This window comes from Etheostoma spectabile, chromosome 3, assembly GCF_008692095.1.
Source record: "Etheostoma spectabile isolate EspeVRDwgs_2016 chromosome 3, UIUC_Espe_1.0, whole genome shotgun sequence".
Classification (NCBI taxonomy): Eukaryota; Metazoa; Chordata; class Actinopteri; order Perciformes; family Percidae; genus Etheostoma; species Etheostoma spectabile.
In genome coordinates, this window is record NC_045735.1 from 16332201 (window position 1) to 16348585 (window position 16385).

General features: G+C 41.5%; 1 protein-coding gene across 1 annotated transcript in view; it reads left to right on the forward strand.

Moving 5' to 3' along the window:
* The first annotated feature begins 253 nt into the window (after nucleotides 1-253).
* Nucleotides 254-16385, forward strand: part of maml2 (mastermind like transcriptional coactivator 2) — a 37950-nt gene continuing 21818 nt past the window's right edge. Inside the window, exon 1 of the mRNA XM_032510002.1 lies at nucleotides 254-975. Coding sequence (XP_032365893.1) covers nucleotides 514-975 — 462 coding nt within the window. The 5' untranslated portion in view covers nucleotides 254-513. The remainder of the gene's footprint in view (nucleotides 976-16385) is intronic.

Genomic DNA, 16385 nt, shown 5'->3' on the forward strand with positions numbered 1-16385 from the left:
GGTTCTTACTATTTAATAAGTGTGGCACATTCGCGATGAAGTGAGAAGACATTGTAGCTTATACCAGCCATCGATAGAACTGAAGTTGTGCGTGCTAAGGTTTCGAATCATCCGAGGGCTTCTTATTGAATGTCATGCATCCGTGAGCAGAGGTCCAGTTGTTAAGCAAGAGTGGATTCATTCCAGCTGCGAGTCCACGAGCCTTTCATGTGTGTAAATCATCTCAGTTTTTAATTCTAAGCTGAAACAGGAAGAAATCACTCATACAAATCTGCAACATTGGGACTTTTTTATGCCTCTGTGGAACCCAGAATGAGTTTATACTGACCTGATCTTACTTTGTAGACAAGTGTCTTTGAATCTTTCCCCTCTCTCTCATCACTTTGACGGATAATTGTGCAACCTTTCAACAAACAGGCTACACCGTCTGTCTCTGGGGGGACTGTGCGTGCACTGGAGTATTTGTCTTTCCACATGGGATCCTAGCTGAGTCCATACGTCTCGTTGTCTTCCATGCCCGTACTGTGGTCCAATCTAAGCTCAGCGGACCTCAGTGTAACCGGCATGGGAGAGGCGACCCCTGCTCAGTCTGCCGCGGGAGCGTTCGTGCCCATGTTGGGTGTCGGTTTAGGAACTGTGCCCGGCGGGGTCGGCAGCGGGCCGGTGGTGGCCCCATCCAGGGGCTCCGCGGTGCCTCAGCTGCACAACGCCATAGTGGAGCGTCTGCGCGCCCGCATAGAGCTGTGCAGGCGGCACCACACCACCTGCGAGAACCGCTACCAGAGGGGCCAGGCCGAGAGCTCGGACCGGGAGCACGAGAGCACGCTTCACCTGCTCAACATCGTCCATCAAGGACCCGGGACCCGGAAGGCAAAGGGAAGCCGGGGCTCGAACCAGCAACCTCCAGAGTACAGCAGGGCCAACGGGGAACAGAAGGGCTCAGAGGGGGAGCAGAAGATCAACACGCGCATAGCGGTGAGTTTGGCCCAATTGGTGATTGTGTGTGTGTGTGTGTGTGTGTGTGTGTGTGTGTGTGGGGGGGGGGTGATACTGGGTGATCACCAGTACCAATAACACTAAAGATGAGTATGATGAGTATGTTAATGACGTTAAAGCTTGTGTTAAGAATGATGCCATTACATTATAAGCATTATAAGCTGTTTTTTATCAGTTTATTAATTAATTAATCACCAATCACATGCATGCAACCCATACTAGTAAAAAGCCAGTAATGGATGGGGTGCAGGACTTTAAACCTGTATGACCTAAGTGACCCGAAATGTCACAGTTGGGATGTCTCCTCCAGGTTTTATTTTTTCTTAATGGCATACTCCTCTTTCAGGTAAAGTTGTGCTTTTATGTTATTCCTAACCTCACAAAGGACAAAAACCATCAAAAAGCAACAACACTTCCTTACAATTCAGACTCCGAGCGTTCATCAGTTCTGCTCAAACCTACAGGACAACTAAACTCAGACCGTAAGAAATTACAAGCATTGTTTGTGCGTGTCGATCTGCCGGTCAACTGAGAGCTGTAGTTTCTATATGACAGTAAGTAATGTTTCCACACAAATTACTCAAAAATACACCGCTCTGACTCTTGATCAAAAAGCAGTTAAGGCTCTGTCCAACCTTACAGGACAACCCAATCCAGGCCAAATGGCAGGCGATGGTTTAAAACCAGAATAATAAACTCTGGGTTCCTGGTTGTGCTGATTACAGAGGCCCTGGAAGTAGATGGGATGATACCGGATCACAACGCTTGTTTGCGAAGCAATCCATTCAGAGGAAATAGTTTTGGGGTCATTGGGCCATGGGGATGTTTTGCATTTACCGCAAAACCTTGTCAGCCTCTGTACGGTGCAGCTGATCCAAACAGATGGATGCAGATACATTCTGTGGCTTCTTTGACCCATTTCATATGCACCATTATCTCATTTTGCAGTACAGATACGTCAGTTTCCTTTGTGTCACCCAGATTACCAAACCCTCAAGAGGATGCTACCTGTCATTGAACAGGGTTTCTCAGAGTATTTCTTAACACGTTTTTTTTCTTCTAAAGGATGCTGTTAAGCAAAAAGCGGTGTGACTTTATTTTGGGTAGTTTTAAGAATTTTCTGAGAAAAGGATATTGAGCATAAAGGACAGTATAGTTTGCATGTTCTCCCTCAACATCAGAGCCTTGCAAAGAGCGCAGGGTTGGGAAACTCGACTGTAAAACACAGCGGGGCTTTCTGTGTGCCTGCTAGTGCTGATAGGACTGACTTCCTGTATGGCATCTGTTAAGGGCACAGCCAGTAAGATGGAAGATTTATTTAGTTGTTTTTCTTTCATTGGGCATGAGGGAGCGCAGCATCTAGACTATAAATTATTTCCCAAGCAGTGTTTCAATATAATGTCAAAAGGGTGAAAGCTTGCAGATGTTCCTGCTCTAGATTTGCTTGAGATGCTGGATGGAAAAATAAACAGTGTAATATTGTTTTTTTCTCCCAGTAAAGCCATAAAAGGACAGAGATGATTGTTCTGTCAGTTCATTTATTGTCATCACTAGAAGTGAGCACGGGATATCCTCTACATATCATGCAACTGTATTAGCTTAAGCCTGGATCGGGACTTTCACATCCAAGAAAAGTTGATTTTCCTGTGATTTATAGTGCTAATATAAAGAGCCATTTAGCCTTCCACATATTTAGTTTTCATGCTGTTAGGTACAGTACAGCCTCAGAAAATGGTGTTTTCCGGGGCAACCCAAAACATCAGTAATATTTACTGTCTTTTAAAAAGGGTCAGGGAACATCATTAAACATGTTGTTTCAATTTTTTCCCATTTGATTTGGGAAATAGCGTGTTCTACATAAAACTGATGAGTGCGCAAAAGGGGAGGAAGGGGGGAAAAGAAAGTTTCCCGGCGCAAATTTTATACCCCCCCCGGGGGGTTTTTAAAATGTTTTCCAACTGAGGTTTTTGAAGCAGGAAAAAAGCAGCCCCCCTTTTTCAAAAAATCCCCCCCCCAAAATTTTGTATGGATCTTCCGCTTAACCTGCAGAGTTTTCTGGGGTTTTTCCAAAAATTTAAAGGAAAGGGTCAAAAAACTCTTTCAGCCAAAAAACTGAAAAAAAAAACTGCCAAAAAATTAAAAAAAAAAAAAAAAGATTAGTTGTCAAAGAATCGTAACTTTTTTTATAATTGATGTTTAGTTTGGGGTAAAATTTTTTCGAAAAAGGAAAACAACTTGTGTTTTTTAAATATGTTATTTGGGGGGCTTTTAGTAGTTGACCGTACCACATTCTTCTGAATTGAAACGTAAGGCTTTTACAATGGCCACATCTGTGCACGTTATTGACTGTTCACATTGGAAATGGAAATTTGCGATGGAAATGTACACCAAGTGAGGGGCAAACAACACAATGGATTATGACTGGCTGGGAGTGCAGAGTGAGCAGCACCTAACAACGGCGCTCATTGAGACCAGATTAACAAAGGATATTCTTTTAGATGAAATTGGAGAAATGGGAAAGAAGAAGGGATGAGAGCTGACTTATCCAACCACTCAGAAAATGATTTTCCATAAGCGAAAAGTGAAAAAACCCCTTCCCCAAAGCTTTGGGGGAATCCTAGATTAATTTGATAGGGGGTTCCAAAAAACCGGTTTTCCCGGTTTTTCCCTTTAACCTGTATAAGTAGATTCATTCAGCACAAAAATGGGTCAGAGTAGAGCTTAGAAAACATTAGCCCTGTATTATAATGTACAGACGTTAAGTTTCATCAGATCAGTATTCAGCAACCATCTTACATTGTCTATCAGCAGATAGAGTACACAAACTAACGGCTTAACAAACAGTGACACAGCCGCGCTGCATGTAGCATGCCATGCATTGTCATGCCCTATTATCACGCCTTTAACAAATGGCTCACTAAGCACCTTCTTGAAAGATGTGCTGGCCATGAAACTGTTTGAAGCACAAGGCCCCCATATAAATGTTTGGAGCCACTGAATACATTTCCTGCACGTGTTTACTTTAAGTCCAACAGGCCTTGAAAAAGCAGTAGGCGAGGGATGCCTGGTGATTAACAGTCCTGTGTGCACTGGGAGGATTTTGTTATTTCCCAGTCTTGTTCTAGTGACAGATTTGAGAACTATAGGCCGAGAGCAGCATGCGCTCGCAGAGAAAGTGCTCTGTATGCTGATCTGTTTGCCCACTACCACACGGCAGCAGCGCTTTTTTAAAAAGCCGGCGTGCGAGGTCTCAATATTGAAATCACGATTGTTTACTTATTGACTTTTGGAAAGATGTTGCAATTATTGAATTAAAAAAACAACAGTGAAATAGCTAAACATACACACAGTAAAACACACTAAACTGTGAAATTTCCCAATCCCCCCTTCAGAACGCAAGACAAAATCAGAGTGTACCTGTAATAATGTACAAAAAAATTGTTTTTTTGATTGTTGTCATTAGATTAGATTAGATTAGATTAGATTATACTTTATTCATCCCACGACGGGGAAATTCTGTCGTTAGAGTAGCAGCATAGCAGCAACAGCAAAAAAAAAAAAAAAAAAAAAAACTACAACACCAAACAAGTAAGCACGAAAGAAATACAGGGCAAGAAATACAGGCAAGAAATAGACAATGAAAATATGGTAGACTGAGTAAGTAAAATGCCGTCAAACAAAAGGAATTTTAAAGTGCGGTTGCCATGATAAGAGAAAACAATATTGCGGTGTAAGTGACGTTAAAAATTAAGTTGAATGTGTAATTAGAGCAAAGAATCATTATCATTATCATTAGGACCCGCAATGGTGATCACGATTAAAATGGGATTAAGTGCACAGCCCTAGTGCGATGCATCTTGGTCATCTTCCCAACGTGCCCAGTTCAAATCCGGCCGAATAATTTAGTCTTTGTCATCGGCGTCTCTCTCCCTGTGTGTCCTGTCAGTGTCTGCAGCGAGGGGCCCAATGAAGGCACAATGCCAAAATGCTCTTTAAGCTTTATGTGTTTGGCCCGATTGCAGCACCCTGCACAAAAGGTCAAAACTGGCAACTGCGGTCAATTGTACTTTTGTTGACAGATCGGATGTTTCTGACTTGGGGTTCAGGACCCCCACAAAAGGGTTGCAAGATAAATTGGTCAACGGGAGGAAAAAAAAGATGTTTTCTTGTTCAGACTTTGCTTATATTAAGACTGTTCTTTTACCATTTCTTTCATATTTCCCTCTTCCAGACTTTAGAAATGGTTATATAAAAGAAAGATGGTTGCAAACCACTTTACAATGCCATTGGCTGCTGATTACGGTCGATCAAGGCCAATGTGCAGAATGTCATTTTCTGCTATTACATGAATTAATTATTCTTTTTGAGCAAAATAAATGCATCACTTCTTGTACATCACTCCACTTTTCATAAGGAGAGTGTTACACCCTTATCTCACCCTAATCTTTTATTTTTTCCAGATTATTCTTTGGGCATTTTAGGCCTATATTTCCACAGGACAAATTAAAAAGATCATTATTATAACAGACATTTCACAATTGTTGTTTGAAAAAAATGTATTATGTTTTTTTTCTTCTCCTTACAAGCAAGGAGACAAAGACAGTCCTTAGAAATGTGTCCTTTCAGAAAAAATGTCCCAGAATACAAGCGAGGTGAAAGGTGAGAGAGAGGGGGGGGAATGACATGCATCAAAGGGCCGCAGGTCGGAGCCGGACCCGCAGCCGCTGCGTCAAGGAGTACACCTCTATATGTGTGCGCCTGCTCTACCGACTGAGCTAACCAGGCCACCCACAGTATAATTTTTGTGTGACATTGTTTGTATTTACATTTAAGTACATTTTGTTACAATTGATTGTGACAATAAAACATAACAATCACACCTCTTAGTTAATTCATCATGGCTGAGGTAACCACCAACTGACTGGTGGATTGACAGCTTGCTCCAATAGCATGGAGAAAAAGAAATTCCTTGTACTCTCTGGTGGTCATGTATGATGGAGGGTGTGTGTGTCTGTGTGTGTGAGTGGGCTTGGGTGTGCACTGTAAGTGCTTCCTGGCATACCCTGTTTGGCTGTTGAACTGCCTGAATCCGAGCTGCCGGTGGTCTGATCTCAGCCGGGCTCGCCTGTGATGTGAAACAATTAGCCCTGGTCCATGGGGGCCACCCACAGCGAAGCCCTCAGCTTTACCCAACCCTATGGGTGCAGCAGGAATCCATGTTCACATATGCACAGATCCCATCCATGCTGTCATGGGAAGGCTAAAGTTCTTCTTAGCTGGTTCTCCGTTGGTCCGCTGAATGAAGTCCCCTTCAGGGAGGACTGGAACGGCCGCGGCTGCTGTTTATTGACAGCACGACTGCACTGTAAGCCTGATGTGATTAAGCTTGTCTCATTGTATACACTGTAGCTGTGAGATGAGTGGAGCAGCTCACAGTGCTCTGATTAAAAGACATTAAGATAGGCCGGCGTATACTGTAGTGAAGCCATCTGCTAATCTCCTCCTTCTATTTGGGATTAGTGCTCATTCCAAGGTATGGTTTAAACACAGCCACAATCCCATTCTAATTAAGCATAGTGCCGTTTTGGGTGTGGAATATGTATTTTAAATGTCCTGTGTACATGAAAGTTTTTTTAATATAACACTTACATTTTGAATGTAATAACTGTCACAATACGCTGTTTTCATAATGTCTTCTGATATGCATCTAAACTATCTAATATATTCTAATATACAGTCTACACTACACAGTCTACACAGTCTATAATCTAACATACAGTCTACACTGTATACTATGATAGTTGAAAAAATATATAATTAGTTTTGTCAAAAGGGTGTTTTTTGACAATTTACCTAAATAGAGCTGCAACAATTAATCGGTTAATCAAATAGTTGTCAACTATAAAATTAATTGCCAACTATTTTAATAAAGGATTCTCTGATGTCAGCTTGTAGAATGTGAATATCTTCTAGTTTCTTCTCTCTGTGACAGTAAACTTAACATCTTTGAGTTGTGGACAAATCAAGACAGTGAGGACCATTCGCCATTTTCTGACATTTTATAAACCCAACAACTAATCCATTATTCCAGAAAACAATCCACAGATAAATTATATATTATTTTATTATTATAATAAAAAATAATCGTTAGTTGTAGATAGACATCAGCCAGACTTACTGACTTGTGTAATAAAAATGCGGGCCATGTAACATTGTGTTCTGGACATTCCACAGTCATATCCAAGGAGAGTTCATAAATAGTTTTTACACTCTTCTGTGCAAGCACAGCTTGTTTTTTTGGAAGGGGGAAGTAGTAGGTTCATATCATATTTGTTTGGACGGTATGTTGATTCTGAGCATCATCTTCTGGTTAAATGGTGCATGAAATGAATGTCTCTGTTCCCCGGTAAACATAGATCTATGGCAACATCAGCGTACACATGTTTGAAACAACTTAGCTACGCATAGGGTTTGTGATGATGATTGCTATGTCCTCGAGGGAGAGCGGGGTACAAGCTCCAACAGGCTTCTCTTTTGGGAGCCAACCCAGACACCCGGGTTTTAAGACAAAAAACTCACTGATGACTGACATTTCTCAGAGGAGCTTTATTTTCCAATCCCTTTTGAGTTAATGAATGCATATACTAAATATATTACACAGACTGCATTTCCAATCTTATAAACTGCAGCTTTTAGTATTATCCAATGTTATGATGCCACAAGTCAGGATCTTCAGCACATCATTAGTTCTAGCATGATGATGTCTGAATATGTCAAATGAAATTGTAAGTGGTTGTCCAAAAGATTCTGGTTTTTTATTTATTTTCGGGACTTCTTTAGTGCTAAGCAGTCATTTTTCCTTTTTTCCTTGTCTACCTCCATGGTAGCTGTTGTTGACTACCCTGTTCCAAACAGTGTTGTTGCCAGAAAACATGTCTCACTTCCTGTGCACTGGCGGGTTTTCCCACAAAAGACCTACGAGACAGTATGTACACTAAAAGCTTTCATTAGCTGAGTGTAAGTTACATCAGCAAATGATAAGGAACAGTGAAATGTCAGATAACTCAAAGGCCTTGACTAAAGGAAAAAATGCCCAGGGTTGTGTTGCTCAGCAATGCAAAGTAAATATGTATTGATTATGCAGCTTTAGTCATTAATAAAGATGTCCTTATCCTAGTCCCTTTTTTGTGAACTGCAACACTTAGTGAGCCTTCTGATTAAAGAAATCAATGTAAGTTGATATTATTCATTTAACGCTATTGTCATACTCTTATTGGATAACACAATTAATGTTAGAAAGAAGTGGTACATTCAATATAATATTCCATGCAGCAGCAACATGTCAGAACCAGTGCTGTGTGAATCTGGGACATCTCTGTACCTGGCAGGATTTGCATTCCCTTTTCCTGCTGAAATGAGCACACATTCATTCTTTTTCTGGACTAATTTGGATTTTGTTAACAAGTTCCATGCGACCAAAAAAACACATACATAGAAAATTCAGAAAACAAAGAAGAAAGTATGAATCAGGACAGACAAAAGCTTTCGGAAACCCAGCAGGGCAGTGAGGATGTGTGTCAAATCAAAGGCATTCGCGGCTCATCTGTTATACAGTATGTCTAATAGCTAATAGTGGTGTCTTAAGAACCCCCGCTCCCTCCTTCCCTCCTCCCACTCCCCCACTCAACCACCCATCACACACACACACACAAAACCCACCCTGCTGCACACGCCTCATGTTTAATTCAGCAGCCTATGGGATGGCTGTATCTGTCTTTGAAGAGGGCTGCTGAAATCATGTAGTAGACCCATCTCATCCTCGGTCTTCAAGGGATGATACAATCTAAGTGAGTACATGCTCAGAGGAACATAGGCCCCTGACAGTCCAGGTGGGCCAGGTCTGCTGCTGGATGAGCTATATAAAAGCCCGGCCTTCAGGGTAAATTTAGCCTGTAGTTGTACTGGAACTGCTGCCCGTCCCGGGTTAAAAGCCTTTCCTCCGTAGACGTGTTGCAGTCCTTGGCTGTGGTCCGCGGCCTCTAGCAGAGCTTGCAAGGTAACAGCTTTACCTTCAGACACAGCGTTGACATAGTAGAAAATACATGATCAGCATCAACCTTGCAACATCTCCTCCCTGGTGGTGCAGCTTCTGTTTGTTTTTGTGTCTACTCTGCTGATTCACCCCCCAGCAGTAATACATCACAGGACACCTATACGTGTTCACCATAGTTTATTCTCACATGATAAAAAAAGTATAATGTGATATGTCTAGTGCTGAAAAAAACAATTGATTCATCATCAATAGAAAAGTAATCTATGGCAATTTTGATTATTGTTTGATCATTTTTAAATTTGTCATTTATCAAGCAGAAACACAGAAGATTTGTTGGTTTCATCTTCTTTAATGTGAGAATTTGCTGCTGTTGTCAGTTTAATGTTATTGTAATCTCGCATTGCCAGACCTTCCTCTACAGCGCTGCTAGTGCGCACTGCATTCTGGGATGGGAGAAAAACCTGCTCTGGTCTATTGGCACCTCTTTAAACCAATCATATTTGCCTTGGGCGGGGCTAGGTGCTGGACGGAGCCACGGTACCTCTGATCAATCTCCTCGGGGAGGTAGTTGTTTTGGTGGAAACTGTCCTTGTTCAAATGTTTTAGTCATGCAACAGGATCTCAGATCTGGCATCTAAACAATCCCTATAATGTAATGCCGTAGATACAGACTAAAGTTATTCTAAATGGAATATTTAATGGCCTTGGATCGTTGGTTGGAACAACAATTTGTTTCTCTCAGAACTGTAATGGGCATTTTTAAGTATGACAATTTGTGAAAAATAAATAAATTAATATAAATCTACAGATTAGTCAATAAGAAAATACTAATAAGTTAGTTGGAGCCTTACTTGTGTCAATATATGTATCTAATGCTCGAACCTGCAAACTGATGAGGTCCCCTAATGTGAAAATGAGTTCCAAAAAAGCTGCACAATTGTTTGAATTTCCTCGCTCATCCTCCGACTGCAAATTAGGCTGTGCAATAGACTCTTGAGAATATGTGTGGATACTTGTTTCATGTTTTGAATATGAATTACCTCACTATTCAGTGTTTTATCCAAGTGAACATTTCACTGGATTGAAAATACCTCCATTCCCAAGGGGTTTGGATTAGAGAGTCCCCACTGTATCCCTTTGTTTCGGATTTGTGCTTTCAGCATGCTTCCGGTTACTGCCAGCACTTTGTTAGAATATCGAGCATTATGTGGACCTCAAGACACAAAAAAAATCTCATCTGTGCAACTGAAGTCAATTTTAGGCCGACTAATATATAAGAACTCTATCGTTGCTATTACATTCATTTGACTCAGGAAACATGTTATATTTTTCCATAGCTTTTCATCATCTGGAATTTAGACAGAAAAATATATGAGAAGCTTGGGGCAATCACTAAGCAAGAAAAGGCCATGTTTATATACATCTAGTATATGTTCAGAGGGGCCTTGTAGAGGTAACCATTCATGCCTGATGTGATTTCTTCTCCGAAGAGAGCCTCTTTGAGGTTTGTCAGGTTTTTCCTGCTTGACTTAATTGAAGAGAGGGGCAGGATTGTGTGGAGAGGGGGGGGGGGGGGGGGGGGGGGGCGGTGAGGGGGGTGGAGGGTATTGCCTTGGAGTGTCTTTCCACAAGTGCTTTGCTACCCAGTGCTGAAACTGGACCCTGTGGGAACCAGCATGTTCAGGTGTATCTTACGTGCAGTGCGTGGAAGGTGAATCGAGGGGACAAATTGTACGCAAAAGGAAACACAAGCAGTAGCAGTATGTTGCTGCCTTGTTCACGACAAAGCCTAGAAAATAGACACCCAGTTTTCCTGTTTTATGTTCAATTTTTCCATTTGTATTGTGCACCAATTTAACAATGAATGGAGATTTTGTTTTAGAGCTGACAGTTGTGTGATGCTAGGATAAACAGGCACTTATCTATCTAACGGTTGTCACACTCATCTGATGATCAACCCCCTGATATGTCACAGTTTCCTGGACTTGTAGCTTCAGTTGTAAACAGATCTGATTATCACAGTTGCCCCTGGGGAACTGGGTGTGGATGTCCACTTATGCGTTACCATGTTGACATAATTTCCTCACCTTGCTCGTATTCTTTACTCCAGCCTGGCTTTATAGGTCCACAACAAGATTTATTTATCGGACAAAACCATTCGAAAGCCTAACATAATCAGCCATCTCTCTCATCTGCTGAGGAACAATTGGGTTCAGAGCTAAGCAGCTTTCTTTGCAGGACTTCAAACAGCCCATTCTCCTCAGGGTCATTACCCTGCTCAGGAAATGAGAAAGTGGGCTCCTGATGTCACTGGCAAGCCCCTTGCACAGAATTCCGGGTTAAAGTGGGAAGGGGGAGGGGGAGGAGAGGGCCATGCTAGATCAGAGTTCAGACATGTTTACATTACAGCTTAGGATATTTCTCAGAGCCCGGCCAAGCTGCTGAAGTTCCCAGGCTCCAGAGCTGCGGAGTGCTGAAAAGAGGCACAAGCATTCACTTTTTCTTCTCTTCTCTCCCTCCCGCTCCTGTGCTCTGTGGTCTAAGTCACAGTTCAACCCAATTTGCATAGTGGTAATTTTCTGTTCTTTGCTGTTGTCCTTTGGGGAATATTATAGATGTGAATTATATGCAAGGTGAAAGTCACAAACGCGAGGTTGCTGACATTGTTTTTGAAATGAAGGACAGGAACTAATAGCAAATTCCTCTCAAGTTTACATTGTTACAGTTTTTTGTTTTTACAGTCTCTAGTCCTTGACATCTGCTTTTCTGCATCTTCTTTTCCTCTGAAGAAAAATTGTTTAATATGCATACCCTTTTCTCTGTCTCAGCAGTGACAATAACAACATGTGGAAAAATGCACAAAGTGAACACCGTCCTATCTTCTAAGCATTTAAATTGGAGTTAAAACTACAGATTGAGCTTATGTTGGAGTTTTATCAAATATCAGGCCTAACCACAGAAAATTAATATGTTTAATTGTTTTTTTTATTTTTTGCCAGTTGTGCAGTGTGGTGGGAATTTATCTAGGAGCATCATGGATGGCACAACGGCCTTACCTTGCCTTATGGAGATGCTTCAGTGGAGAATTTAAAGGGTTTTTCAATTTTGTTTAACATCCTGGATCTTATTTTCATAGTTTGGGCCATTGCTTTGTTGGTTTTGATAATATTGTACCCACCAAGATAATATTTGGGAAGGTGATGACATTGCTGAAAAGGAATCAGACTAGGCAAGAAATGAGACCATCAGACTTCAGGTTAGCCAATTTATTTGGAGGCAAAACAAAGTCAACCCAAATGACATGACAATTTCACTGGGATCTACCTTACTTCCCTTAGTTGTGTGCACACAGTGTTCCAATGCAATAAGGGATTAACAACTCTAGGGATGTGCTATGACCTTTGGCTTTACCTCCAAATAAATTGTCATTTAATCTGGCTTAACTTTAAGCTGTCTGATCATTTGACCGCTCATTTTTTGCCTCTTCAGACTCGGTTGTTGCGATGCTACTGTGATCCCAGATGAGTACAATAATAGTATAACCAATTTGTTGCAAGACATGTAATAAACTGGAATTTTCTTATAGTAATTGCAATGTTAGAGGTTTCCCCACCCGTCTGAGTGTAGAAAGCTCAGGGAACAACTAAATCCTTGTCATTTCTGAGCGTGACCATGGTTGTATATAAAGCAACTAAATATCAATCACAATATTCTGGCGATCAACTGCTTATAAAATATAAGCATCTGTGCTATATCCGCCTTCAAAATCCCACAGCTGTCAAATCTGAATTCAAACATTTCAGTGCTAGACCAGCCTGTCTGGAGCATCAGATCAGGGTCTAGAGGAGGAACATAGATGCTCTTGTTTCTCGCCTGGGCTCTGCCAGTAAGGCTGAGAAGTGGCAGCTGGAATGTTTGTGTTAGTGCTGTGCTGTGGTGAGATGTCACGGTGCTGAGCAACGCTCCGGCGCCTGCTCTCTCTCTCTCCACCGTACCTACAGACACACAGACACTGCTGTTGAATCTCCAGCACACAGGAGGTGAAACCAGGGGACGGTCTCTGGGCTTTACCTTCCCCGACCAACCCTCTACAGTCTGGTTTTAACGGGAAGCAGGCCTATAGTGGCAGGGCAGCTGCATGGGGGTAATTGCAGACTAATTTCAGCCTGTACTTATAATGGCATGTATTTGAACACTAATGCTTACTAATTTGATGATTAAAATGATACCATGGCTCCAGTTTAATATCAAAACGTATTTTTATTTTTCACTGGATTTTTAGACAAAGTCCTTACCTGCAGATGTCCTAGTGGCAAACAACAGCAGTTCCTCTAATTCAAATGAGGCCAACAATTGATTCTTGAAGTGGAATGTAACGTGCATAATGTTTCACAATGTAAACGCTATGTGGCCTTTGCAGTACACGTGAGAGAAATCTGTTTTCCCACTGTGAAAGGATTACATGAAGGGGTAATGAGCAGGAACATGGAGCCTCGCACTGAAATCGTGTAGCAGACAGGAACAGAGTCTTGCCTGGATGATGGATGGGAGGACATATTTGCCTTCAGCCTCTAAGTTTTAGTTAAAGTTTGTCCTTAATGTCAGCCAATTTGTGTAAGTTGTGTAAACATAACTGCAATATTCATCTTGAGTTCCTGTTGTGATTTGCCTAACATTTATGGCAGCTTTGATTAGTTTAAGCATCAGATACATATACACTGTGGTGTTGTGCTGGATTACATGCAGAGTGGTTTCTATGGTTTTTAGGTGCATTCTAATCTTACAGAGAAAAGAAAAAACATATTAATAAAGGGAAGTTCAGGAAGGTGATTCCTATCTCTGTAAGGGCTTTCATTTTCAACCTCTTCCTCTCTTTTAAAGTCCTCTGCACGCTCTCACGGGAGTACAGAAATGGTTCCTAATTCTCTTAAATTGTTGTTTTTAACCCCTTTACGTTTTCTTATCTCAGTTTTCCACTCTCAAAAAGTACAAAGTATGTCTAATCCATCTGGTAAAGCCAGGTGGGGAATGTTGCCTCCAGGAGATGAGAATGAGTCTTAAAGCAATTAAGGAGGTGAATCCTATAAGTATATAGCGGGATTGTGGAATAAGTCCAAATGGGGCACACTATCTTAGGTAAGCATTTTCATTATTGCACCATAATGTTGCAAAGTTGGGGCAAAACCAGATCACATGTGTAATCTGCTGATTGGACTAGGGTAATTTTGGTATTTTTCAACCTGGACCCTATTTTCCCATGCGTTGGTGTCTAAGCGACGAACAAAAGCCTTTGAAATTGGTCCAGTATTGAGCGAGAACGCTGCAACCAGCCATAGACCGAGCTGCAATGTAATCCTAAAGGGCAAACGTGCATTCTCAATGTATAGTACGTCCACTAAAAGTGCTGTTTATTCCACTGGCAGGATCAGACTGTTACTGAGTGTCTGACAACATTGTGGAAAGGATCTGTACAGAGATAAACCTTTTTTTCAATCTTAAGAATATTTTGTGGGCATTTTCAGCCTTTACAGCTGAAGACACAAAAGGGGAAAGAGAGAGGGGAATGACTTGCAGCACAGGGCCGCAGGTCAGAGTCGAACCCGGGCCCGCTGCATCAAGGAGTAAACCTCTATATATGGGCACCAGCTCTACTAACTGAATTATCTGGGCGCCCAGAACCTTTTGTGAAAGAGTAACAAAAGATAAAGATCCTTTTTGTTTAACCAGAAACAGCCCTGAAGCCATCTCCAAACTCACCAGACTCCATTTAATAATCATACTTTTAGCGTGTACAGAGCCAGTATACTTTCACATGTAAACGGCTGAGTTAAGGAATTATTTCAACCAAACCAGAGTGGTGATTGTTGGAACAGTGGAAAGGTGAACCGAGACGGCTTTTGACAGCATTTTGTTTCTGTCAACCTTGAATTGCTGTTTACATAAATGGAGTCTGGTGGGTTTGGTGATGGTGATTTCGGGGCTGGTTCATGTTAAACTAAAAGGATCTTACTCTTTAACAAAAAAAGTTGACCTCTGTAGAGATCCTTTCCATAATGTTGTTATATACTGAGCACGTCAGTGGCAAAACAGTTCTTAAATGAACTGACTTAAATTAATGGTGCTTAACTGCCCATTAATGTCACATCGCTGCTTCTTTCACCGTTGCTTTCCTAGTACTGGACCAGGTTCAACAATTGTTGTTATAGTCACTTAGACACAAACACGGCACATGAGTGGTCTACACCAGAATCAACTTTGATTAAATGTATGCTAGCTAAGTGGACCCTTAAAAAAAAACTTGCATCATATCAGACTATATCTGGCTCAGGATGGGGACGTATGTGAAGTGCTGCCTCCTAATGATCATTAATCAATGAATTATTAAACTCTTCTCCATCAATTTCCCAGTGTCTCAGCCTGTCCAAAGAATGAGACGTATTTATGCATGCAGCACGTGAGATCAGACTGAATTCTGAGTAAAATGAAAGAACATTATCAATGTTGTTGTTTGAAAAAGATTTTTCTGTCTCTTTTATGTCAGAGATACCTAAAAAATGCTTAATCACGCAGTGTGAGTACATAGCCAGAGGGAGCGGTTCCTGTCATAGGGCCCCTTGTAAATTTATTTGAGCCAACTGGTTCTTTTGAACTGATGGCAAACGATCGTTAAGCAAGTAAAGGCTTTTTCTGCTACCCTGCCCTTCTGCTTACGGAGAGTAAACTGTGCTGCTGCATTCTTTTCATAGCTGCTAGTAAGAAAGTGGGGTTATTATGTGTGTGTATGGATGATAACTAGAGGGAGAACGAGAGTGAAGAGAACATTCCTTTCTCACTCCCACTCTCCACCACCACACCCCCATCGCTGCTCAATGCCACCCCACCCCCAGTTTCCTTCCTGTGCTTTTTTTAGAGTCTATTGGATGTTTTCCCCACATCCGGCAACAAAGCCAGCCTTTTTATGCCATAAACTACCAGCATAGTGTTCTGTGGTTCAGTTGCACAAGAGCATGGTCAAATGGGATCAATAAATTGAAGCCCACTCATTCCTAACCTCACATCCTTGTTCTCTTCACTTGACAGATTGCTTAGGTAGTGTAGTTGGGTGGGGTGTGTCCTTAAAGAGCAGAATTTTCTCTAATACTATAGAATTATTTCTGTAGTCAGTGTCCTGTAACAATGGAAGATGCTAATACTGAGATGTATATCGGTTGTCATATCTTGAACTTCAGCCTTGGCACTACATAGGAATTTACGACTGCAGACCCCTTTCTTTTGAGATTAGTTTTCCCAGAAATGTAACAAGATCAGAGAGCAGCTTGAAATCTTGAAAACAATC